Below are 27,989 nucleotides of genomic sequence, written 5' to 3'. Positions count from 1 at the left end.
CTTTCACCTCTGCTAGTGACTACTGTTAATCTATTAGTCCTTGTATCCCCCCCCCCTCAAGCTAGCAGTTTTCCGACCCACCTAACCTGGAGGAACTGGACAGGCATTTGGAGGGAATGGTGTGATTTTTTTTTTTTTTTGGCTGATGCCGCATAAGCATCAGCACTTATGCTTTCTTGCATCTCATGCTGCTACTACTACTACTACTACTACTATAATGTTGTATCGTATAACAATGGCGGCAAGTTACGAACGCTAAATCTACGGACACTTGATTATTAATTAACTTCCAAAATTTCGCTGTCTCAATTTGGAATAAACTAAGGATCTTGACTAGGTCTATAAGCTACTTATAGAAAATAATTTAATATAACAATTAGTCAATAAAGTGGCTAAATATAGCTAAAAAACTTTCTGTTCGCTGGAGCTGCAACACTTGTAAAACACGTGGATTGGATACCCTTACCGATACCAAGTAATAACCTACAAAATCTCTATCTAAGTTAAAATTTAAACTAAGTATCGTAACTAGGAATATAAAGCTACTCTAGAAAATAAGTTAATATGGCAATTTAAGTTAATAAAGCAGAAAAACTTCTTTATTTTCCGGAGCCGTAAAAACTTCGCCTGCACAAAGCTACTGTCGTTCCCAAGTCCCAAGATTTAACATGTCATTCTCTATCCATCATTGATTTTCTTATCCATATCATTATGCTGCTTATCACGCATTCACATATGTAAATTCCAATCGCCCAGCAACATCAGTCTACCAAGAATGACATAAATACAATCTTTTGAGGGGAAACTATAATGAATGTCAGAAAGTTTATATTTAGGCCAATTTGTTAAACATGAAATAAAGTGCATCCCTGAGTGATCAAGGTTGAAAGTCTGGTGAAATTTCAGCAGCAGCCAGATATACACCTTCTGAAGGTGAGATGGTATGATAAGTTGAATATAGGACATATAGACAAAGTAGGGGCGTTTTTTTTTTTTTATTTTTTTGTTTTTTTTATAAATACTAATTAATTTAGTTGTGCATCTGGTCTGGAAGGATGCACATTGCTTCATCAATGTTTTCTAGATCATAAGTCAGCTAAGAATCAACTCATGTATTCTAAGAGAATGCTGTACGGGATTTGAAGTTCAATCCAACACTTGTTTACCACTACAAGAACTCCAGAATTCTGAAAAACTTTGGCTTCCTGTAGTTTGCAAGTTAAACAAAGAAGCTTGGGTTAGCAGGGTCTTGATCCAAGAGTTATCCTGTCATCATTTCCCTCATCAAGAACGACATTGCACAGACAGCATGTTGTCAACAATACTCTGGGTCACCAAGCAAACTTGAGATGAATCAGTGATGGGATGGTGAAAATGTAATGATGAAGACCATCTTTTTTCCTGCAATTTGAAATTGATCATACAACCCATGAACCAGAACATAATTGCTAATATCAAAGGATACTACCATATGATTACATCACTAAGTGCTTGGAAGCAACTGATGTAAAAAAAGCTCTTTAAGGGAATTTTGGAAAAGCCTCATTGTCGATAATGCACTATGTACACAACACTGCTTCTGATGAAGTCAGTTTCTATTGCATGAATTTCATGAATGAATGAAGGAAATTATGGCTGAATGTGTTGCTCATTTCCCTGAATTTTAAGGAGAAGAGACCTAAAAAAATGCAAGAAAGAATTGTTGAGATGGGAAAGTCTGGTTGGTAGCACACTCTCAAAATCTGGTTCCATTGAGTAAAACTGAATTATCTGGTAGAAGTGGAGAATATGAAACTAAGAACTTCAACACTGATGAATTTCTTCAAGCACTGAATAGCAGTGAAGGATCTTTCAGATGAGTTCCTGAATACAAAAAGCAATCTTTCTTGTTGCTATGAAGACTCGCTCTCTAAATCCCTTTTATAAAAGGAAGTGGATTACTCTTCCAGGAATGCACATCCCTCAATTTCTGGATTTCAAGTTCTAGTAAGTAGATAAAGGGTCACTCTTCAAGAGGTAAACGGATATGTACATTGCATGTTTAAATCAATGAAATTATCCTTAAACTAATTGTATTTGTATTTATTTATCACACAAAATGATAGTTTAGTGCTCAAGTTTGTCTTCCCAGAACCTATTATCATTATAGCATGCACATTATTTTCTGTATCCACCATTTCCTTTTCTGCTGCACTTTTAAGGAAGCAGTTAACAAAGGGTTCAGCCGACCGGGCTAGCCGAGTGGGTAAAGTACCTGCCCGGCAACCCAAGGTCGCGGGTTCGATTCCCGCCTCGGGCTTGGATCAAAGTACTGCAAAAACCTTGGGAGGTGCAATATGGCCATAGAAGCCGATGCGCCAACAACTACCAAATCAAAAAAAAAAAAAAAAAACAAAGGGTTCATCACATTTAAATTTCTAAGTGTTTCTGTTTTAAGCATATGTGGTAACAGTAAAGAGCCCATTAGAAAGAAAAATTTATTCTCTATTTAGTTCTATGTAACTGATACAGCAGATTTTTTAAAAAAATAATAAGCTTATAAACTGAAAAGAAGCGAATTTTTGGCCAGTGCAGGGGGGGGGGGGCAAAAACCAATATCATAAACAGTGACCTACATCGTTTGTACCCTTGGAAATCAGACAAAGCTGTACAGAAACAGCATTTGGCATTATTGATTCAGAAGGCTAAACAATATAGGTAATACAGTTGAAACTTATTTTAAGTGATCAAAACCAGATGCTAGTAAACTGCAGAAGTGATAAATTAAATACAGTGTGTCCTCAACTTACGATGACATCGACATCTGATATTCTCAGGAAGCAATATACCTTCCATACGATCGTTTATTTTAAGGACCAATGATATTTGCAGGTACCGATGGCTTTCCGATATAGCTGGAACGATACACGGGTGGAAATTTTCAGATGCGGAACATCACTTGTACAATTATTCTCAACCAATTAGTGTCTTTTTTATTGTTCAACACAAGCCACATGAAACATCTCTTGTATGATTGTTTCAGATCTATGATGATCTGAAACTTAAAAGCTCCATCAACCAGTGAAGGTACTGTGCACTTTGAAGACTTAAAAGACAGGCTGGTTCAAGTGCTTCAAAAAGAATGGGCTAATATCAAGTGTTGAAAGTCTTGGGGAGGCATCCAGTGATAAAAAAAAAGCAGCTGAGACCTTTAAAATTGAATTCCAAGAGTTTGTTGATCAGGAGGGTTATCTTCCCCAGCAGGTTTTTAACACTGACAAAACCGGCCTCTTCTGGCCGGTTTTGTCAGTGTTAGTGCCCAGGAGAAAGTACATCACTAAGGATGATATTCAGAAACACCTTCAGGACATCCACCTCCTAAGCCATAGCTTATATGTGGATAATGTTACTTCAGTATTATTCTATTGCCGTAATTAAAATGTTATTATTTTATAAACATCAACTCTTAAAAATACAAAACTAAATTCAACTTAAAGAGAGCACTATACCTCTTAGCCATAGCTAAGAAGAATATAGTATTGGCTACCTCAGTACCACTTATCCTAATGAACTATGTTACCGTCCCCAGCCACGGGGAGGTGGGTACTACTATCGTAATCTTGCTCTCCATTTAAAAACCACTCACAAATGTATTAAAACTTCCAAAAAAGCTTCTATCCATGAACATGATCCATAGATTTCTTTGCTCAAGTCCGCCCAAGCAGATCTCCAACTCATTCCTAAGATCAAGATAACAATTAAAGTGCAACATGATATGTACACTGGTTTCTTGCTGTCCACAGGAACATAAATCACTTACTGCAAGCCCCAACTCGTGCAACCTTCTTGCTAATTTGTGTCCTGTGATTAAAAATGTAGCACAGAGTCCAAACTGCTGCCAAGAATTTTTTTGTACATTCAGTATGTCTACTCGTAGCAGATACATATGGGTAACTCGGCCTTTCTCACTCGAATCCCATCTTTGTTGCCATACAGCCATTAACTCACCTTTTACCTAATCTTTTCATCCTTCACATTAGACCTCATATATATCCTTTCAGGGTCTGGACAAGAAACCATGTAAGTCCAACACTGATTTTCTAATATTATTCTTGGTGCAGTATAATAATGCTGACAAAACAGTCTGCAAATTAGCCAGTAAGCGACCCTATATAACCTGTAAGGCATCTGTCGATACTGTTCTACAAGCACGAGTTGTGCACAGGAGAGCGAACCTCTGCACTTGGAGCAAGTATTTCTTTATTGCAGAATTCGTTATTCTATGCAGCCAAGCCACTGAGGAATAAGTAATAATGGGAACAAATAAACATTCGTAGAGAAGGTTCAAAGCCCTTCCCTTTATCCCCCAATCAGTTCTTATCATCCTTTTTAGCTTAGCATAACCGGAGCAATATGGCCTTAGTTGCTAATGCTCCTAAAAAAAAAAAAAAAAAAAAACTTAGCATAAAGAACACATATTTTGTTTTTCAAATACTTCATAAGTTCAACAAGGCTCATTCTCCCCCCCACACAGCCCAAGGTACTTAATGACAGTAACATACCATATAGATATATCAAACGACCTCACAACTGGATGTCTATTCCTACTTAATCATCCATTAAGCAGCAGTTGTACAGTCTTTGTCCTTGAGATCTGTAACTTATATAGATTGGACTATTCTATCAATTCTTCCATAACTTGGGATGCACGCATCTCTAGTTGGGATCTTGCATTACCATACACCAGTATTAACACGTCGTCGGCATATGCCACTATGTTCACACCAAGGTGATTTCTATTCAAAAAATCATCCATCACAATCGCCCAGGCATGGGGGCCAACCACCGAGCCCTGAGAACAACCTCGAATTACATTGCCTTATTTCCGTAAATCCAGTTCTCACAATAATCTTTCGCTTAGAGAAATACTCTCTAAAAACTGAATACAAATTATCTGAACAGCCAGTACTTCTTATCCTATGGAGGATTCCCTCCCACCAAAGCATATGAAATGCACCGTGGAAATCAACAAATATTCCAAGGACATAACGCCCCTCATAGCCATGCACATAAGTTACCATCTGATAGATAGTGTCCTCTGTTGACTTTCCTTTTTTGTAACCAAACTGATTACAAGAGGACATATGATTCTCATCATATTTAATCATAAACCGACTAATACATAGCCATTCACAAGTCTTAGCTATCACAGATATTAAGGTTATGGGACAATATGAACCTAGTTCACTAGTAAGTCTATCATGACTTTTCATTATTAATTTCAAAACAGCCACTCTCCACGCTTCAGGGACGGAACCAGACTCCAAACATTTTCATTATCAAATCAGACCTTATCTGGAATACTCGCTTTATTATCTTCACCTTGATTATATCAGGACCAGGCGACTGGCCATCCACCGCCCATGCAACAGCATCATATTTCTTCCATAGCAAAATTTTGCTCATGTATATTTGAACAATATGCAGCATTGCCCTGGACCATATTATTTTGTTCTTGACCCAATTCCTGATTATCTATATCAGGGAACAATTCATCCAGGATAATGCCCATGGACTCGCTCCAACTTAAAGTTTCAAAATTCCTATTTCTCACAGTAAAATTTATAGAATTGAAAACATATTTTTCAGTTATTAACTTAAAAATAGAATTCCAGGGATCTCTTGAGCCTTTTCACAGGTCTTGTTCTCATCTTTTTCTTTCTCACATACTAGAATTTGAAGCCTTATAGACAGCGTCCTGGAAATTATTTACATAATCTTCAACACTAAGTGAATCCCAATTAATTTCATTCACTATTGAACTGAAAATCAGATCAAAACATTCCCAATTAGCAGTCCCAACAGAGAATATATCTGCCTCTTTTACTTCTCTTATTCTCTCAATGCAGCTCAGCCCAAACAAAATACCATTATGATCACTTGTGGTTAGTTGATTCACAACCTTCCAGTAATGTATCTTATCCAGCATAGACACAGTACACACTGTAACATCAATATAGGACTGCCCATGTACTGAGCTATATGTTGGACAATGGTCTGTATATTAACAACCATTCCTGACTCAAAAATCTCGCCTCTATCATCAGATTGCTCAATGCCCCACAGAACAGATTTGGAGTCCATCGCAATTAATTGAACCTTGAAGTACATCTTGTACTTTCTTCAAGTAATTAATATATGGAATTATACTGTCAGAGTGCCGACAGTAGAGGGAAACAAGATATATTCTACCAATAGCACCAATAACTTCAGCACAAATTATGTTTTCATGGATACACTAGAAATCTTGGTAATCACCAAATCATGCCTCCTCACCACTATTGTAACTTTCGGCTATCACCATCTGACAGAACTCTATAATTCCTTGGATAGCCATGTACATTGCCCCTTACTTCATATGGTTCCTGCAATAGACTTGCATCAATGCTTTTCTTTTCCATTTCCAAATGTACCTGTGCAGCCACAGCTTTCACTCTTTGTGCATTCATCTGTAATATGCTTAGATTCTCAGCCATAACTTATTTTATTTTTATATAGTTCCAAAGCTCTGTTGTACTCAGTACAATCCTTATCAATAGCAGTGTGATCACACTTCCTGCTTCTATTCTTACAATTACAGCAGATCGGTCTCTCAGCCTTTTTACTGCAGTCCTTATATGCATGCCCCATCTGGGCACAATGTCCACGTACTGCATCTCTTCTACAGTATTTAGATACATGACCAAATCCTAGGCATTTGTAGCAATGAGCCACGGAGAATATTTCTTTATATTTATATGCCATCCAATTGACATATATCCTCTTTCCAACTTAGATTCCAAAGTCTCAATCTGACTTCCAAAATCCAATTAGACACATTTCCATTTTTAGTATTATTTATCGAAACAACGTCAACATTTTCATAGAACTCATTCCGGGACACCCCACAGTCTACAATTCTTTATACAAATCTGTTCTAAAAGCTTTTCCTTCTACATATCCTTCTCAATGTCAAACAGTACTATTCTAGGGTGAACAATCTTTGGAATCACGTACTTCAAACCAATTTCCTGAATCCGTGGACACCCTCTAATTTTCTTAATATCATCCTCCCCCTCTGCCTCCAGCAAAATTCCACAGTCCCTGATTGTTCTTATATTCTTAACTTTTACTTCTTTCAGAGCAGGTCTTAATTCTTTCAAGACTTCTTGTTTAATGTCCTCACTTGTCTTGAATCTCTCACTAGCAGCTTTAATCAGCACAACTTTTGATGGCTTCTTGGTTTTCTTCAATGGTTCTTGAACTGCACTAGCATAACTTTTTTTTCCCTTTTTCTTGCTTTCTAATTTTCCTTTTAATAACAAGTTTTCCATGGACATCCAAAGCTTTTGTTTCAAGAACATCCCATAGATCTAAAATTGTTCTCATAGCAGCAGTTGGAACTTTACTGTGGATATCTTAATAAGCTCTCAACCTGCCTCTAATTTCTTTGATGTGCTCAAACCCTTCATAATTAGATCTTTACTTGCATCAGTTTTCCTTTTCTTATAAGAACCTGTTTTCTTTGCACTATTTTGATCCTTCTTCTCAGCACTACTGCCTGCTCTGGTTTTTCTCTTCTTTGTATCACTTGGACCTTGCGAATTACGCTGAAGACGAGAGAGAGAGAGAGGGGGGGGGGGGGGGACCTAAGACTAGGAGGAGTCCTTGTCAGGGTCCACCCAGAAAACACTTCCATCTCTGTTAACTGTTGAACTTGCGACAAGATTTCTCCTGTTATTTCCTCTCTTTCATCATCCATCACCTCCAATGTTTCAGCAACCAATTCTTCTTCACTTAAGGCCTCATCTGATTCAAGAGCACTCGCCATGTATACAATAAAACCAAATTATGTACAATTAAAAGTTAAATCTCAATTTAGAGAAGTAACAACTATTTACACTATATACAAGGCTCAAGAGTCCTGGCTCACATCTTTTTTGAACGAAATACAAAAAGACTGAAATCTATCAGCAGTCAATAAAAACTGTCCACGACCCAAGTTTAATGGGTTGTGGTCCCAGGAGCAAAACTCAAGGGCATGGAAATACTCTTAACAATTTTCTCTCTAACCCAGAATCAAACAGTATAGCCCATCTAGCCAGCTGGGGAAATCTCCCTGCCTGCCCACACCAGACTACGAGGAAGTAGGGCTAGCTAAACTGGTTCTGGCACCAATTAATTATAACAAAGCAAAAAACAAGAAAGCAAAATTTTAACTCAAAACTCACAATCAAATTTTATATCTCTTGGATAACTCGCTTTGCTAAGCACCCCAGAATAGCCCCTGGGGCATCACTAAGGATGAGGCTAGTTTACCTGGGCATAAGCCTATGAAAGGTAGGCTCACTCTCTGTTGGGTGCCAATGCCTCTTGAGATTTTAAGCTTTGCTTGTATATCACTTTAACACCCCCAGAATATTTAAACAACAAAAGGTCGACAAAAGCATGCTGGGAGTGTTTTGTTGCAGTAACAAGAAGGCCTGGGTTACAGGATATGTCTTCAATGAATGGGAGCTTTAAGTTTTCTGTCCTTCAGTGAAGAGTTATCTTGAGAAAAATAAGCTTCCTATGAAGGCACTGCTCCTGCTGGATGTGCCAGGTCATGATCCCAACCTTGTTCAATCCCTCAAGGCACAATTTGACTTTGTTCAAGTCAAATTTTTGCCACCCAATATTTTCGTGGTGTAGATTTCAAGAAAATCTACACCATGAAAATATTCGCAAGTTGCTTTGCAGTGACCGCTGGTGAAAATGCTGTCGCCCTCAAAGATTTTTGGAGGTCAAAGTTCAACATTCTGGATTGTGAGAGGCTATAAGTTCTTGGAATGACATTTCCACCAGGTGCTTAAATTCAGCCTTAAAAAAATATCTGGCCGTTAATTACCCATAACATTGATGGATTTGAAAGTGATGGTGCTTTTACAAATGATATTGTCACTCTTGGTAAATCAATGGGTCTGGAGGTTAGCAAAGAAGTTGTGGCGGACCTTATTGATGCTCATGGGCATGAGCTAACAACAAAGCAGCTACAAGCGTTGGAGAAAATTACGGAGAGTGAAACTGGAGAGGAAGAAAAAGACACCCAAAAAGCGTCAGCTGAAGACTGTTATTTCTTGTTGGGAGCGTTTAAGCAAAGTGGTAAAAAAAAACACCCCGACATTGAAAACACTGAACTCATGATGTATAAAAAGGAAAAAGTCATTTCTTACTTCAGGAAGCTACAAAAAGGTCATGAAAAACAGTCCACTTTGGACAGTTTCTTTGCCAGTAGCAACAAAAGACTGAAAAGACACCTGACACTTGATATAGTCCCACCACCACTGATTTCATCAGCTCTGCACTTCAAGTCTAAGTTAAATGCTAATTTATTTTTATTTTATTTTTTTTTTTTTAAATATTTTGTGACCATTTATTAAATAATCTTTATAAAGCACAAATTTTAATGTGAAGTATAACATGTAAGAAATACCTATTTCATGTGTTATGGGAACAAATTACAGGAAATCAATGTATTATTGGTTTCAACTTACAATATTTTCAACATACAATGGGTTTTGTGGAACAAATTACCATTGGATGTTGGTAATAGGTCCCACTGTATATATGCTGTTGTTATTTTGTGGTGAAGAGTGTAAATGCTACGTTGAAACGAGCATTTGGCTGGCAATGAAGTTATTCACAGTCAATTTACTTACCATGCTTACAATTTTATTGTAAGACTGTTTTAAGTAAGTAAAAATTTCTGCCACTTCTGGTTTGTGATCTTAGATCTCTGCTCTTGTGGAAAGCCAGAAACTGGCCTTCACATTGTGCTGAAAATGTCCATAATATCTGGACCTCCAAGCAAGGGGCGCTTGCTCTCAACCACTCCACATTGGCGGACCTCCGTAACACCAGAGAAAACTTTGGCATGTTTGTCAAGTTTAGTAAAATTATTTTTAGAAAAAAAAAAAAGAGTACAGATCGCTGGATAGGGCGACCAACACCCTATGGTGGTGGTGGTGGAGAGCTCCCTGCCACGAGGTCAAATGGTCATTTCTGTCAAAACTGTTATTGTTATTTGAGTTGATGTTTGTGTTTTGTTAAGTGATATACTAATCTTTGAAGGGTTAAGAATCAATTCACAGTCTGAGAAAGCCCAGGAGGCAACTAAGATGAGGGTTAATTCAAATGACTTCTGGTTTGTATGCTAATAGTTGTTGTAGAGTATCAAGAACTATAGCCTTCAATCTAGATAATAGGATCATCTGTCATGTCCTATTATACAAAGGACATCTGAAATAATGTTGGGTGGGTGCAGCAACTAAGGAATTGAGATGGATCAGAAACTGTGAGGAAGCAAGTTCACATAAATTATCCTATATCATTTCAGCCTCTTGTCTCTTAGATGTGCAAACTAGTTTTCCAAGGCTTAAGGTATTATTTTATTCAAAGAAATAACTTTCAAGGGTAAAAGATGGGGTTTTGTTTTGCATAAGGTCATTATGATGGGCTGAAACATTCTGCAAACTCTTTTCACTTGGACCAACTGGTGTTAAAAAATATAAATGCCAAATGGTGAGTGTTCAAAGAGGTAATCATGGAGGCCACTAAGTGCTTCACAAACTAAGAGGTATTGCTCAAGATATAGACCAAAATGGATGTTAGATGAAGTGATGAGCTTAGTGACAAAAGAAAAATGCATGGAATGATTATAATTTATCAAGGGATACAGTATTGACAATAGTGAAATTATAGTAATCTTATAATACCGTGATAAATCTGACTAAAAAATGAATAGCGAATGCTTAAAACACGGTACTCACCTTGTATAAATCTGCAATAAATTTATTGGTAGATGGTGGCTAAATTTAGGTTGGAAGAAGCATTAAAAGAACTAAGGCGGAGAATGAGGTGAAAATATTTTAAACAGATTTTAAAATGAGCGCAAGGAAGTAGAAGTGCAGATCTCCAATCCTTGGTTGTCATAAAGAGGTTAAAGGACGCGAATGAAAAAATGAAAAAAAAAAAAAAAAAAAGAAGACTGGTGGTGCCAATAGTCGTTACGAGGGACTTTCGTTGAATAAACCGTCATCAGTTGGCAAATGGGAGAGAAGTGAGCGCGTGTTGTATTTAAAGTTTATTTATACTCTCGTGATGCTCTTTTTGACACATGGGAACTTTAGCTGTGGGAATTTTATAACAGAAAGTTTTTTAAGCATTTGCTATTCATTTTTTAGTGGGATATACAGTATTATAATAAGTACAATCTAGCGTGTAATCAAGTTACTCAAGGGTTAGAGAGGCTCTCAGTGATTATGAGAGGTCTTTGGTCAAGAGTGTCCAATGGATATGAATAGTGTAACTATTGGTGACCCTGTACAGATTGCTGATAAACTGAATAAATATTTTGCACCAAATTTCATACAAGAAAAAGGTTTTAGAGATGGGGTTAGCAAAACTAATGCTAACTGGTAATTAAATGATTTTATAACAGAAAGTAAACTGGAAGATAAACTGCTACAGCTAAAAGCGAACAAAGCACCTAGAGCTGATGGAATCTATCCAATTAAGAAGCCACAAAAGAGGTGGCTAAACCTTTAGCCATAATAATGACAGCATCCTCAGATTCAGAAGTACCTGCTGATTGGAGATGTGTCTCCTATTCACAAGATTGATTCAAAGAGTGAAGTGGACAATACAAACCATTAAGTTTAACCTCTGTGACAGGGAAAATAAAAAAGTCACTAGTTAAAGAAGTAATGCAAGATCATTTTGATACGAGTATAGCCATAAAGAAAACAGCATGGGTTTGTTAAAGGGAGAGCATGCCCCACCAATGTGATTAGCTACTATGAAGTTATCAGAAGGAAACCAGATGCAAAGAATAATTCTGACATTGTATACTTTGATTAGGAGCAAGTTATTACTATGACTAAAGGGAAGGTTAAGTGATAGGAGACAAGGAGTGATTATAAACAGCCACTGCTAATAGACTAATGTGATGAGTGGAGTTCCACAAGGATTGGTATTGGGGCCCCTCACTGTTTTTAACATTTATTAACGATATTGATGTACATGTTTCTTTCAAGTTTAATGTCTAAGTTTGTGGATGACACAAAGGTGAGCACAGGGATTGATGACAGTATCAAGAGAGGCTACTACAAGAGGTTGTAGATAAAGTAAGCCAATGGGCTGGAAAATGGAAACTGAGGTTAAAAAGTGATAAATGCATTAGGGTAGCAGTAATATATGAACAGAATACCATTTGGGTAGCACCACAATGAAGGCAGTTGATAAGGAATGAGACCCGGGAGTAATTATATAGTCTGATATGAAATCCTCTGTGGAAATGGGCTGATAGAACAGCTCACAAGCTTCTGTCAATGATATACAGGAAAACTTTGCCAGCAGGACCCAAGAGATGATAAATCCATCGGATAAGACAATGGTTATGCCACATCTTGAAAACAGCACATAGGTTTAGAAACCTCATTTCAAGAAGGACACAGACCTGTTGGAAAGGATGCAGAGAAGAGCAATGCGATTAATTGTGTGGGGAGGCTATTCTTACCAGGGAAGACTGGAGCATTGTAAATTATAGTCTCTAGAAACTAGGCATCTGCGTGGTGACCTAACTGAAATGTATAAGACTTTAAAAAGGTTACACAAACTAAATGCTGATGACATTTTTACCTTTTCTCAGTTGAACCAAACAACCAAAGGTTAGCCAACTGTTGGAATAACCTTCCAAGTTCACATAAATTATCCTATATCATTTCAGCCTCTTGTCTCTTAGATGTGCAAACTAGTTTTCCAAGGCTTAAGGTATTATTTTATTCAAAGAAATAACTTTCAAGGGTAAAAGATGGGGTTTTGTTCACTGGAAGCATGAACACATATTAAATCATTTTCCTTCAGTTCTGGTGTTAAATGATGAGGAATAAATCCAAAGAGCACATACATTTCAAAATGTACAACTCCTCACTAATGATAGTATACATTGAATCAATGCTAATCTTGCGCACTGTGGCAATTTTTTCAATAACCAATGTAACTGTTTCCTTGTATGAGCTCCTTAGCCATTGCTATTACTTCTGGTGTCACAACAAAAGTACATGCCCAGGTCAAGCAGAATCCTCAACACTTGCAATACCATTCTTAAACTTATTCACCCATATGCAAACCTACTAGTGACTCATGAACACTTCCCATACTAAGCCAACATTCTGCAATAAGTTTTAGGTTTTATTCCCTCTGCATTCAAAAATCAAATTAAAGATCAAATCTCTACCTTGGTGCATGACTAAGTGTGCTACCATCTTGAAAACTGTCTTCAAATAACATCCACAGATGATGTTATATGGGTGCTCAGTATTGCCAACAGAATTCGGTTAATAATCTTAGACAAGATTATCATCAACTTTTACATAATAGGCATTTATGTTGGTTTGAGATTTTAATTTGATTGACCTTTGTATTATCATTTCCGATTATCAAGCTCTCAGAACTACTAACATATTACTAAACTACAACAGGCCGCTTTTCAGTCTTCCATGTAATTTGAAATTGAGCAAAAATCATAATCTAATCTTAAAATCACGAGGAGCATCAACTGAGAAAATAGCGACAAATTCCTATACACACATAAGTAAGTTACAAAGCACCAACATGGAAACTTTGAGTGGAATAAAACAGAATTAAAAATAACTTATATGAAAGTTGGTCATCCACAGATAAAGGATCCAACTCTTTATGCAACAAAAAAGACATGTAAAGTGAATACAAAAACCACACCTCTAAAATCCACATTTTTTACAAGAACAACACCTTTAAAATGTTTTTTTAAAGCATTTGTCCAGTTATTAACAATTCACTGAAGAATAAATGCTATGTTTGCTATGTTTTTTCCACAGTATCTGTGTGGTTTTTCAGAATGAGTGTTGATGCAGCTCAGAACATGTAGCATTAGTATGAGGGCAAACAGAAAAGCATAGGCAGTGCAGCAAGTTCAAACAAGGTTCTAGGTTCTCCAGGTAACTAAAATTTCTAGTTAGCTCATGCATGATGGCATTTTGGTGTAGTTCTTCATTTATAAGTTAGAGCATTTGAAATGAAAGCATCTTTGAACATGCAGTTCAAACAACATTAGTTTCTGACTGCTGAAAATGTTAGAACTGTTGACTCTTGAATGAATCCTTTATTTAATTAGGGTTCACGATTTACCACTATGAACTGGAAAACAAGAGACAGCGCATGAATCAAGCCAGTAAAATGATTAGGACAATTCTTTTGAGGGACTCTGCGAGTGTTTTCTACACTGAATTTTTGGAAAAGGGGGTTAAACCAATTCAGTCCAGTCCACTGAGATAAACAAAAAAGTAAGGCCTAACAATACAGGAACGTTACATCAAAATAACAATGCACAACCTTACTTCAGTCATGCTGCACCGGCAAAGAATTTTGTCACTGGGATCTAAAGTTGTTCCACGTTATATAAAAATTATAAAAAAGTAGACAGCCACATTGCTGATGCATCCTCTCTTTATCCATGCCTGAATTTTGATTTTTCATGCTTTGTTAGATTTATTGTCCAAAAACTGAAAAAAAATCCAAAAAAATTAGAAATCTCCATATCATGAGGCTGCACATGTAAGCTATATTTTAGAAGCAGGTTTTAAATGAAAAATTGTTGAAATGCTTGAATATTAAAGTTGTTCAACCTATTCTTTTTGTAAAAGTGTCATTGAAATACAAATACAATAAAATAATGATATAAAACTAAAATTTAAAAAATTCAATTTAAAAGATATTAAAACTAAAAATTCATTTTGAATTAAGAAAAATAGTTAAAATATTTTTATTACTATTAGTTTATTTGCAGAGCTTCTCACCCCTTCTTCTTTATTCTTTGCCTTTTCTTCATTGCTTTCTGGTGGTCCAGCCAGAGCTAATACTTTACTAAATACGCCTAATCTGGCAAAATGTTCTAAAAATATATCAGCTCCTTTTGTCATTAAATCCTGGATCATATTTAAAGCTACCAAATAGCCATCATCATCTTCCTGAAATATATAAACACATAAATATGAAGTTATTTCTGTAAATATACACTATAAAAAAGGAAAAAGCATGATGTTTAAAAATAAACAAGCAAAATTCTTAATAAAAAAAAAAATATATATATATATATATATATTGCACTGAATGTATATTGCTTATATGGGGCATTACACAGATTAACTAAGCAGCAGCTAGAATTAAATTGGATTCAAAACCTATATTAAGTTAAAGAAATAATTAGAATTATAATAATCATACTGCTAGCAAGTGCTGTAAAGTCAGCAGAATGTTTTAATTCTAAAATTAAAAATAGGATATAACAGTAGTGATTCATGAACTTTAAAAAAGAATATACACAGAAAGACAACTAAATCATAATAACTTTTCTAAACATTATGGTTAATATAACCAAGAAAAATGTATCTGCAGAAAAACTAAATACGTATGAAATACTGCATAACACAAAAGGGAACAAAAATCCAATGCTTCATTATCACATATTCATCAGGGACATGGAGATTTAAAACACATTACAAAATAACAGACAACACTATAAGGACTCTCTGAAATAGATTCAGATATCAATGACTACTGAAAAGAGTTTAGCCCAATATAGATTGCAAAAGTTTTTGTGAAAGTCAATATTGTCAATCAGTGTTGGAACTCTTCTTGTGTATTCACAGAAAATTTCAGGTATGTAATTATATTCGTCTCCTTTTCAGAGGGCATTGAAGTGTGAAAGGTGAATGAAGATGGTAAACGTTATGAGAATCAAGCACCATGCAGTCACTGAGTACAATAATACCCCGACTTACACTACCCTGACTTGCGCATATAGACCAATTAGCTTGTTATCCCACATCTACAAGTTGTTCACAAGGGTCATTACTAACAGATTAGAAAGAATACTGGATGAGAATCAACCGAAAGAGCAAGCTGGCTTTAGGACAGGATTCTCAACTAAGGATCACCTTCATGTAATATCACAGCTAATGGAGAAAGTAAATGAATATAAAACACCATTATGCCTGGCATTTGTGGATTATGAAAAGGCATTTGACTCCATACAGCATAAGGCAATGTTTCGGGCACTGGAAAGACAAGGCATTGATACCCCATATATTATGATTTTGAAGAAAATATACGAGAGTGCTACCTCCTTTATTAGACTAGACAAAGACAGTTGGAAATTTAAAATTGAGAAAGGAGTTCGACAAGGAGACACAATATCTCCTAAGCTGTTTACTGCTGCCCTTGAGGAAGCTTTCAGAAGATTAGACTGGTCGCAGAAAGGAGTCAATGTGAACGGAGAGTACCTAAACCATTTGCGATTTGCAGATGACATTGTGGTCATAAGCCATGATCCCAAAGAATTAGAGGAAAATCTTAATCAGTTATGCACAGCTAGTAAGGATTTTGGACTAAAGATGAATATGGCTAAAACAAAAGTAATGATGAACAAGTATGCCACAGAAAGAGACATAATGATTGAAGGAGCAGTAATTGAAAAGGTGGAGTCATATACTTATCTGGGACAAGTTATTAGCTGTAATAATGATAAATGGCTGGAAGTCAAGAGAAGAATAAATTTTGGATGGATAGTATTCAGGAAATATAGTCACATACTGAAGAGCAATATCCCAGTTTGTCTGAAACGTAAAATAATGGACCAATGTATACTCCCCACCATGACTTATGGAAGTGAAACTTGGGCACTCACCAAAAGAATGGAAGAGAAGCTGAGAACCACACAGCGAAGAATGGAACGAATCATATTGGGAATAAGACTGTTAGATAAGAAGAGAAACACATGGATTAGGCAACAAACTCAAGTAAAGGACATTCTTATCAAAACTAAAGAACTAAAATGGTCTTGGGCAGGACACATAGCTCGAAGACATGATGACAGATGGACTAAGAAAATAACAGAATGGTATCCAAGAGGAGCTAGAAGAAAACCTGGAAGACAAAGGCGGAGATGGATAGATGAAATTCATGAGTTTGTGGGTAATAAATGGATGTCCAGTGCTCAAAACAGAAGCAACTGGAAAGTTGCTGGAGAGGCCTTCATCCTGCAGTGGATTGAAAATGGCTGATGATGATGATGATGATGATGACTTGCGCAAACTCGAAGTTACGCGGTTCTTGATTTTTTCGTTTGGTGTATATCTAAAATTAGCTTACCAGTGATTTGGAAGTCAAATCATAAAGCTTGGGTGACAGTTTCCGTTTTTGAGGACTGGTTTGGTCAGCACTTCATACCCGAAGTCGAACGTTATTGCAAGTCTAAACAGATTCCATTTAAAGTGACGCTTCTTACTGACAATGCACCCAGTCACCCTTCTGCCACCCTAACTAATTTCGACCCACATGTGAAAGTTGTGTTTTTGCCTCCAAACACAACCAGCTTGCTTCAAACGATGGACCGGTGCCTCCATAGCCAGGTGGGCAGGAGCAGCAGCAGTGCGTAGCACACGCTTCTTGATTAGACCGGGGTTCGAGACCGTGCCCACCAAATACAGAGGTTGTGGAAAGGTCAGGGAATGATCACCGCATATCCCCAGAGCAATATGGCCTAGTGCTAATGATCCTAAAAACCAAATAACAAACAACAACAACCGATAGACCAGGGAATCATCAAAACATTCAAGGCTTACTACACAAGGCGTTCGTTTGCCCGTCTGAATGAAGCCACGAAACAAAATAGTGAGATATCTGTTAAAGACTTTTGGAAACAATTCAATGTTTTAGATGCCGTAAGAATCACTGAAGAATCTTGGAATGAAATTCACAAAAAAACATTGAATGGTGTCTGGAAGAAACTTTGTCCATTTTTTTTGTTCAAAAACGAGACGAAAACAACGCCAGAAACTGATCATGTCGCTCATGTGATAGAAGAAGTTGTTAATCTTGCCAGGTAATTAGATTTGGAAGTCAATGGTGATGTTGTCAACGAGCTGTTGGATTCACATAGTCAGGAGCTGACAACGAATGAGTTCATAGATATGCGTGAGCAAAACATCACTGAAGTATCCGACACTTCAGACCCAGTTCCACCAGAAAAGCACATGACAATTGCAAGCTTGACAGAAGGTCTCAGCTCAATTGAAAAGGGCTTAAAAATTTTTAGAAAACAGACTCCAACAAAGAACACGTTATAGCTACAAAGCAAGGAATAATAAAAATTATTAGCTTGCTACGAAGAAATTCTGCATGAAAAAAAGAAGGCACAGTGTCGTCAGACGAATTTGTTAGATTTTATGAAGCCATCGACATCGAAATAACTTTTTTACATAACTCATTTATTTTTTTAATACATATTTTGTATTAATATGTATAAAGAACTGCAATTTTATTAAATATTTTTCTTCTAAACTAGTGTTTTTGTTACTCCTTGGTCCCAATTAAACAAAATTTATATGTATTTATATGCAAAGTTGTACCCCAGACTTACGCGAATCAGACTTAAGAGATTTTCGTCGGACCCACCTATCGCGTAACTTCGGGATATTACTGAACCTTCATTTAAATGGAATGTTGCTGAAAGAAATTCATGAAGACATGCAGCAAACATTAGGGGAATCTTGTCCTTCATACGCCACAAAACTGGGTTGCAGAATTTAAGCGAGGATAAGACAGTGTTGAAGATGCACCCTGCAATAGGAGGCCTGTTACCACGTCATCACCTGTATATGTGGATGCCATTCATGACTTAATCATGCAAGACCACAGAATAACATTGAAGCACACTGAGATAACATTCAATGGGTGAGCTCATGATACTGTGGTGAATGTTTTAGGAATGAAGGTTTCTTCGAGGTAGGTCCCTAAAGCACTGAATGCAGATCAGAAGCAGGAAAGAGTGAGGTGTCATGAGATTGTGCAGCATTTTGAAGCTAACGAAGCTCAGTATTGGGGGATGATGTGTCACTACGGACAAAATGTGGGTACACCAGTTCGACCCTGGAACAAAAGATCAGTCGAACTGGTGTACCCAGCACAGAAGTTGGCTGGGAAAGTCATGGCATCCATCATCTGGGATGCAAGAGTGATCATAGTTGATTTCCTGGAATGAGATGCCAATATCAATGCCAAGTATTATTCTAAGCATACTGAATGCTGAATATTTCTGCAAGAAAATGAAGCTCAAAAGGTGTGGGAAATTGGCCAAAGTCATTTTGCATCAAGACAATTCTCCTCAAGACAACCCTACTCACCAGATTTGTCTCCATCAAACTATTTTCCATTTCCAAATCTCAAAAAGGACTTGAAAGGACAAAAATTCAACAGCAACAATGCCAATGGATGCAGCCAACAACTGATATGAGTCAAAATCTTCTGAATTTTATTTGAGAAGGTTATGAAAGATAATGGATCACGCCAGAAAGTGCACTGACTAGGTGCAGATGACTATATTGCAAAATAAATGGGTTTCACATCTTTCCAACATGCCTTCCATGAGAGGCTAGAAACTTTTCAATCTCCCCTTGTATATAGTCCCTTCTCACAAATGCCTGATCTGCAACTTTTTGATTTTCAAGCAGCTGGAGATCAGTTATTTGCGAGCAGGAGGAAAACAAGACATTTTTGGAGGAAAGCTGAAGAAAAATAGGTATATAATAAGAAAAAAAAAAAAAGCAAGTTTTTGTTAAGTCTATTCTGCACTAGAAATCGAATTTCACTGGGGGGGGGGGGGGGGAATCACATTTTATATTAAAATACAGCCATATTATTGTTTACCAGTACAGTATGTGCTTAAAAATTAACTTACCTAACATTTTTCTGTCCCTGAATTTCCGTTTGGATATTCTATAAGAAATGAACTGAAAATGACTGCTTCAAGAAAATTCCTGTAGTAGACTTTGCATATCTTCAGAAATGTTGAGTCAAAGTTTTGTTTATAACAATGACACTGCTGTCTAGAAATGGCTGCAAAGAGCATTTTCAACACTTCACGAGAAGGAGATCTGAATTTAGTTTTTGTTTTTCTAACTTGGCAAAATATTCTCAATCACTCAACAGTGCTAAAAGGACTATTAAAATGCTAGACATAACTTGGGATAATTTGTTATATTTCAAGTTAGTTGTCAGTACCAAGAACCACTGTACATCAATTCTTTCTTCTTTCATAATAGCATCTGGTAGGTTCCCATACTGTAACAGATGCTGAAAAACATCTATTGTTTCATCCATTCTTTAGTAAGGCCAAGAAGTACTGGAAACTTGTCCACAAAAAATCTTCAAATTTGTAAATATACTACTCCCAACTGATGAAATTTTTGCTACCTTGGAATTTAAAAGAACATTTTTCAATGGGATCTCATGTACTATGTAGTTGCATGATGCAATAATTACTTCCTCATTGAAGAAAAAAACAGAATCTTTTCTTCCTGTTTTACTGTCCATGACCTTGGCAGAAGAAATGCCTAATATTAAGTCAGAATCATTCTTCTGGTTTAGTCTGCTAGGGTCAACTTCTGACGTAGAAGTGAAAGATTTAAAAACTGTTGGTAAAATAAATTTGCACACATCATTCTTCAACGTATCTAAGAGTAATGACCTAAATATTCCAATGTGAGGTCTGCTGGCTTGAAGGGCTATGTTCAGATTTCAAATGTTGGCATAACATTTAAAATATAAAAGCAAAATGTCTTCTTTCAAAACTTCTTTTGGTTCATACACCGGATTTACATATGAATCAGTGCCACTCACCGGTGAGTGGCACTGATTCATATGTACTTTTCAATTGAGTAACTCTGAAAAGTACATGGCTTTTTTTTTTTCTTACCTCTTCTTTACTCAGACCTTGTCAAAGGGTTGCCATTGTTCTACCAGTCTATTTACAATGTCCTACTCAGATATCCATTCAACAAAAGACAACCAGGGTATACACACATGCTTCAAAACCTTCTTTACTTCAGTGGTATATATCAATTGAAATTGTTTAAATTGATCTTTCCTTTTAGAACATCTTCCTAAATATAATAAATGTTTATCAAGTGTTCATCCATTTTCACAGGAAAGCATGGAGCAACCTTTTCAGCATACAAACTAATAAGATGACAAGGATAACCTATTACCACCAAGTGCTCTATCTTCTTTTTTAATACCCTTGCCACTTCAGTTTCCAGTCCTACCATAACAGGCACATTATCAGCATTACATGACAGAGAGTTATTTTGGAAGGACCTGCAAGTTTTCAGCTTATTCAGAGATGTCCAGTGATACACTTTCACCTTCCAATGCCAGCAATGAGAGCAGCTGTTCAATTTGATGATTTATTATTATTATTATAAAAGTCATCATTGATTGATTGATTTTGGTAGTTGTTGGCGCATCGGCTTCTGTGGCCATATTGCACCTCCCAAGGTTTTTGCAGTACTTTGATCCAAGCCCGAGGCGGGAATCGAACCTGCGACCTTTGGGTTGCCGGGCAGGTACTTTACCCATTCGGCTATAAAAGTCATCATAATAAGATACAACTTAGAATCACTTTCATTACTGCCATCTGTAGCAATCAAATGGCTCATTCCCCCCCCCATTATATTTCATTAATAATAATATCTTATTATTAAATATAATGAAATACTGCATAGTAATGTTACATTTATGAATTAAAACAGGCACATTTAATATTAATACTATACATTCTGTACAATTTTACTTGCAAATCTCATGTTACATAAATTTTCTGTGAAACTATCTTCAAACAAGGTCACAGTACAGCTATCATATTCCATATGGTCAAAGTTTTGAAGAAAACATGGAATTAAACTCCTCAGTAATTTGAAACTGACTTGATAATGGGAAAATTTCTGACATTCATATGGTGACATGTATGATGACATTTTATTATGATTTACTGATATCTCTTAAAATTTACAAAAATATTTTTCTGCACTTATTATTTAAATGATAGCACTATTAAACAACTTTTTTTTTATTAAAGTTATAGTTTTTTTAATGCACTTTTACCTCCATAATTACAAAAATGTCTTCAAAATATTCCTCTGGGGGAGTTGTAAATTAATTGTTACTTCATTTGAGAATTCCATTTCCTGAAGACTTGCAACACCTGTTGGCCTAAATTATTCAGATTTATTAATATCTATAGGTGACTTGTTATTTTCTGACAGGTCATGAAATGCAACAATAGGTTCTGATCAGCTGGGTTACATTACATGAGGTGATGCACAAGCACAAACTTTTTTCTGTAGTTTGAAGCCTCATGCGCTAAATAATTTTTATGTTATCATAAAATAAATGGCACATATCCATTCTTGGAAAGGGAAAATATTTTCATCTAATATAACTATATCTAATTCGTCTTGTGATGAATTAGATATATTAGATGTGTGTGAATGAAATATTTAGTGTGTCAAAACTGAAATTTCACATCATTGTGTTAAGAAAGCTGACGGTTTGTTATGTTGCAGTACCTTTACCACAGCACTGTTCACTTTCAAACTGGATTAAAGCCCAGTAAATCAATTTTCTTAACTACAATGTTTGGATAATTTTCTAAAATTAGCCAAACATCACCTGTACATCATCTAACTTGTTACTGAATAATCTGAGAGGTTCAAAATACTTCCCATTTGTAATCAGTGAAAACAAGTTGTATAAACTGTGATATGGGGCCTTGAAAAATCATGGGGTACAAGAGCATTTTTTTTCTAAAATTTTTTGTGCATAATTTCTGATGAAGAAATGTTGCATAGCAGTCATCATTTACTGATATTCCAAGTGGCAAATGATCAGCAGCAGTAATGCCCTAATAACTGTAGGCAACAATGACTTTTTTTTTTTTTACCTTAGATTATTGTTGCCGATGACATTTAGAAGAGTGTGGTGAACATATGGATTCACCACTTACATTTATTATGGATCAGTGTTCACCACATGTGGTGAACACCGAGCTGACTGTGATTTCGATTAAAATCCAGTCACATGTTCTTTTCTCATCAATGGGAATAATGTTTTAAAAACTTTCTACCTTGACAGTAAAATGCAAGTACCTGCATTGCAATTTCTTTAAACTTTGCTTGTTGTTCATCTGACACCAAACGTAGGTTCCATTGGACTGCAACCATTCATTTTTGTAACAACTCAGTAAAAATTTGGTGAATGAATGATTTCGGTATTCCAGATTTGTTGGCTTTTCTTTACAAGTCACATCTTTCTTTCTCCAAAGGGGTGGTAATAATTACTGCAGATATGTTGTCTGTAGATGTTCTCAATCTACCTGGGCATTTCTTGTCCTATGACCTACTGCTGACTCTCCACATGCACCGCCCTCAACAATTCATAAATTTGTGTCAGTGTTTTACTAAGTAAAGTTTCGATTTCAATAAAAGATCTTTGATCACAAACCATAACTGACCTTGAGCAATATCAGTATCCATTTTTAAAAGCCTCTACACAAACTTTCAGTGCAAGAGCTCTGCTTCAAGCTCACTAACATTGAGGTTAAACTTCAAATTACTGTCCTGATAAATGTGTCACACAGGCATGTGGAGTGGTGAGCACATACACAGTGAGCATTACTTTTCAGATAATCCTTGTAAAAATTTATTCAAGTGATTGTTAGTTTTTACAAGAAATAAACATGATCAAAATTTGTAGGCCCCAGGCAGTGTATCTACTGTGCTTTTTTTGGTTAATACAGCCAATGCATAAGGTGGACACTGAGTTGAAAAAATAAGGAACTGGCTAGTTTAACAGAGGGGGGGGGGAGATATCATGGGGTGGTTATAGAGCAACAGAAAACTAACTGTCTAAATATGATTACTTGGTCTTTACTTGTTTGAACTAAAATGGATTTATTAAATTTTATAACAGCTTTGGCAATGAATGAAAAAGAAATTTGCCATTCATGATAACAATATGTTATGTAACAACTTTCATTGGTGGGGAGTCTATGCGTAATATCACAGAAATAAGAACATAGCTTTTATCATCAACCATAAGAAACTACTGTAAGAAAAGTGGCAAAAATAAAAGCTTTCGCTCAGCAAAAAACAGCATCCAAACTATGAAGCAATAACTACTCATAATAAATTCAATGCTTACCTCACTGTCTAGAACACTTGCTGTTACTTCAACTAACTGTGATGCAAAATTTGGCACACCAATGTCAGTACTACTCAAATCTGCTAAATGTGAAGACTGGATATAATGTGTCATTTTTCTAATTAAACTCAGACTAGACTTCCTATAAAATATAAAAAGTACAGTTACAAAACTATTTAATTTTATATAAACAAAAATACTTGACTTTTACAATTTATTATAGAATAGCCACAGCAAGATTAACTTTGCAACTAAAACACAAAAAAAATAAAGAATTTCAAAATAATAACATATAGCAAAATATGAAATGCATTTTACTTTTGTACAGATTATGGGCATACCATGTATGTTCCAGAAGCAGATCAATTTTATTTTTTATCATTATATCTCATCAAAAATGTTTAAACAACATAAAGTAGTACATTTATTATCCAAAATTTTCTCCATTTGATCAGCAGGTACACAATGTGGTTCAAATTTATGATGGAAATTACCAATGTTTTTAAACAAAGTAGTCAAAGTAACAATGCAAAAATGTGTAAATATTTTGGCATAAGCATATTAATCTATATACAACAAAACATGATAAATAAGTTTCACTGTACAGCCTTAAACAAAAGGCAGATTATGAGAAATCCTTGGCAAAGGATGCAAAGAAAAACAGAAAAGAGTTCTTTACTTATGTAAACTCTAGAAGGAAATGGATGAACCAGATTGGTCCACTGGATATTGATGGTTCAACAGTTGAGGATCCTGCTCAGGTGGCTAACAAACTAAACAAGTATTTTGCATCTACATTCACATATGAGGAGTTATTCAGGAAGGGGAATGCCACAGGTGAAGTAAACTCTGGCAGTGAGCTAGATGATTTTGTAATAACTGAGAGGAAAGTGGAGGAGAAATTGTCGAGGATAAACATAAAAAAGACACCCGGGGTGGATGGGATCTATCCAGTTATATTAAAGGAAGTAGCAAAGGAAGTAAGCAAACCCTTAGCCATAATTATGAGAGCTTTTGGACTCAGGGGAGGTACCCATAGACTGGAGATGTGCAAATGTGACCCCAATTCACAAAGGAGGATCAAAGGCTGACAAGTAATTATAGACCTGTGAGTTTAACTTCTGTTCCAGGAAAATTAATGGAGGCACTGGTTAAGGAAGCACTGCAGGATCATCTGGACAAGACTTCAGTTACAGCTCGGACACAGCATGGTTTTGTTAAGGGGAAGTCTTGCCTGACCAATTTGATTGGATACTATGATGCAGTCACAAAAGAACTGGATACAGGGAATAACTGATATTATATACTTGGATCTTAGAACGGCTTTTGATACTGTTGCACATGGAAGACTGCTGCACAAATCGGAGCAATGTGGCACTGGAGGCAAATTGCTGCTATGGATAAAGGGGTGGCTGAGGGAGAGAAGACAGAGAGTGGTAATCAATGGACACTGCTCATTGTGGACTAATGTTATTAGTGGAGTCCCTCAGGGCTCAGTGTTGGGTACATTATTGTTTTCTGTATTCATAAATGATATTGATGATGGTATATCAAGCTTAATGTCGAAGTTTGCAGACGATACAAAGGTAGGCAGGATTGTCAAGGACACTACTGACACTATGCTGTTGCAACAGGATCTGGAAAGGTTGAGCCGATGGGCTGAGAGGCGGCAAATGAAGTTTAACATTGACATATGTAAAGTACTACACATGGGAAACAGCAACCCCAGAGCAACGTATCAAATCTGTGGTACTACACTGACAGTGGTAGAGAATGAAAGGGACCTGGGGGTGGTTCTGCAGGCAGATATGAAGTTCTCTGAGCAGTGCAGACAGGCTGCAAGAGTAGGTCATGGTGTCTTATCAATGATATACAGGAATTTTTCTAGCAGGGATAAGGAGGTGATTACAGGTCACTGTTGAACAAAAGCCGAGAATTAGGGTTGAATTTGAAAGTGTCTGCAATTCTGCCCAGACACGATAGGAGGGAGTATATGATGAGAGCCTTGTCGATCAATTCGGCCCTGGAAAGATTGTGCAAGGCTCAAGGGGTAGAATTTTTTTCAGCCTGGACTGTACTTGTTAACAGGAGAGATTGCTTCTACAGGGATGGGATACACTTAAATAGAAAGGGTGCAAGAATATTTGCTGATGCTATCGAGGCAGTGTTAGGTGGGTCGGAAAACTGCTAGCTTGGGGGGAGAGACAAAGACCAATAGATTGACAGTAGCCACTGGCAGAGGTGAAAGAGATTCTTGCACTGCTTCTATTAGAATGAGCAGAAGCCTGAAAAACAAGATGCATGACATATTTCAGAGACTGCTGGGAGCCATTGCGGTACAAGTAAACACATGGGTTGTGTTAGGGTAACTAAGAATAGAAACAGGTGCAGGTATACTTGCGTGTATACCAATGCTAGGAGTTTAGTAAATAAATTTGATGAATTTGAGGTATTGCTCAAAACATCAAAGGCAGATACTGTTGAGATATCAGAGACGTGGTGTCACACAGATAAAAGGGATGCAGAACTGGAATTTGGGGAGTACAACGTCTACAGAAAGGATAGACAGGATAGGAAGGGGGGAGGGGTTATGCTATTAGTTAAGAAACACATAAAAACCAAGGAAGTGAAGCCAGTCGACATCGCTGTGCAGTGCAGTGTTGAGTCAATTTGGTGTGACATAAGCATTGGGAGACCAAAATTGAGAGTAGGAGTGTGCTATAGGCCTAATGACTCTGATGAGTATAATAAGAAACTGTACAGGGAAATAGAGTGGGCCAGTAAATCAGAGAGTCTTATAATGGGAGATTTTAATTTCCCAGATATTGACTGGAATTTGGGGGCTGGTCACTCACACACTAGCAGGGCTTTTGTGGATTTATTGGATGACTGTTTTCTACATCAGCACGTTCGGGAGGCAACTAGAGGGAGTAATACTCTTGATTTGATTATCAGCAGTGATTCTTCATGCATTAAGAATCTGCATATAAATGAACCACTAGGTGGCAGTGATCACAGTGTGCTGAAGTGGGATTTACTCAAAGAGGTAACTACCATTAGGGGTAAAGGGAAGGGTTATTGCTTCCGTAAAGGCGACTACGATGGACTGAGACAGTATTTAAATTCTATACAGTGGGACCAATTGATGATGTTACCAACAGCAAATTCAAAATGGGAAGCATTCAAAGAACTTATCTTGGAAGCTACTAGGCTTTACATACCAACTACCAAGGTTTAGGCCAAAATGGATGTCAGATGAATTAATGAGGCATATGGCAGAGAAGAAAAATGCATGGGATACTTACAAGTTAACACATGACACAGAAGCCTATGATAGATACAAGTTGATATGCAACCAAGTTACAAAGGAGGTTAGGCAGGCGAAGACAGATTACAAGATATCCTTGGCAAGGGATGCAAAGCAAAACAGCAAAGAGTTCTTTACTAATGAAAACTCTAGAAGGAAGGGGATGAATCAGATTGGTCCACTTGATATTGATGGGTCAACTGTTGATGATCCTGCTCAGGTAGCTAACAAACTAAATGAATATTTTGCATCGATATTCACACATGAGGAGTTATTCAGCGAGGGGAATGCCATAGGTGTATTCAACCCTAGCAGTAAGCTACAGAATCTTGAAATAACTGGGAGTAAAGTGGAGGAGAAATTGTTGAAGATAAACACAAGAAAGGCACCCGGGGTGGATGGGATCTATCCAGTTATATTAAAGGAGGCAGCAAAGGAAGTAAGCAAACCCTTAGCCATAATTATGAGAGCTTCCTTGGACTCAGGGGCGGTACGCATAGACTGGAAATGTGCAAATGTGACCCCAATTCACAGGCAGATATGTGCA

At 36.7% G+C, this 27,989-nt stretch overlaps 1 protein-coding gene across 8 annotated transcripts in view; it reads right to left on the bottom strand.

Moving 5' to 3' along the window:
* Positions 1-27,989, bottom strand: part of Ufd4 (ubiquitin fusion-degradation 4-like) — a 729,475-nt gene that overhangs the window by 512,534 nt on the left and 188,952 nt on the right. For 6 of the 8 annotated variants that reach the window (XM_090376711.1, XM_090376719.1, XM_090376714.1 and 3 more), the window contains exons 10-11: positions 24,136-24,277; positions 14,868-15,065 (exon numbers count right to left, since the gene is read on the bottom strand). In XM_090376711.1, coding sequence (XP_090232837.1) covers positions 14,868-15,065; positions 24,136-24,277 — 340 coding nt within the window. The remainder of the gene's footprint in view (positions 1-14,867; positions 15,066-24,135; positions 24,278-27,989) is intronic. The other 2 variants (XM_090376713.1, XM_090376717.1) reach the window with 1 other exon arrangement.

Source organism: Mastigoproctus giganteus, chromosome 6, assembly GCF_048544385.1.
Source record: "Mastigoproctus giganteus isolate SK-2022 chromosome 6, ASM4854438v1, whole genome shotgun sequence".
In the NCBI taxonomy this organism is placed as follows: domain Eukaryota; kingdom Metazoa; phylum Arthropoda; class Arachnida; order Uropygi; family Thelyphonidae; genus Mastigoproctus; species Mastigoproctus giganteus.
This window is presented reverse-complemented; position numbering and strand designations above follow the sequence as displayed.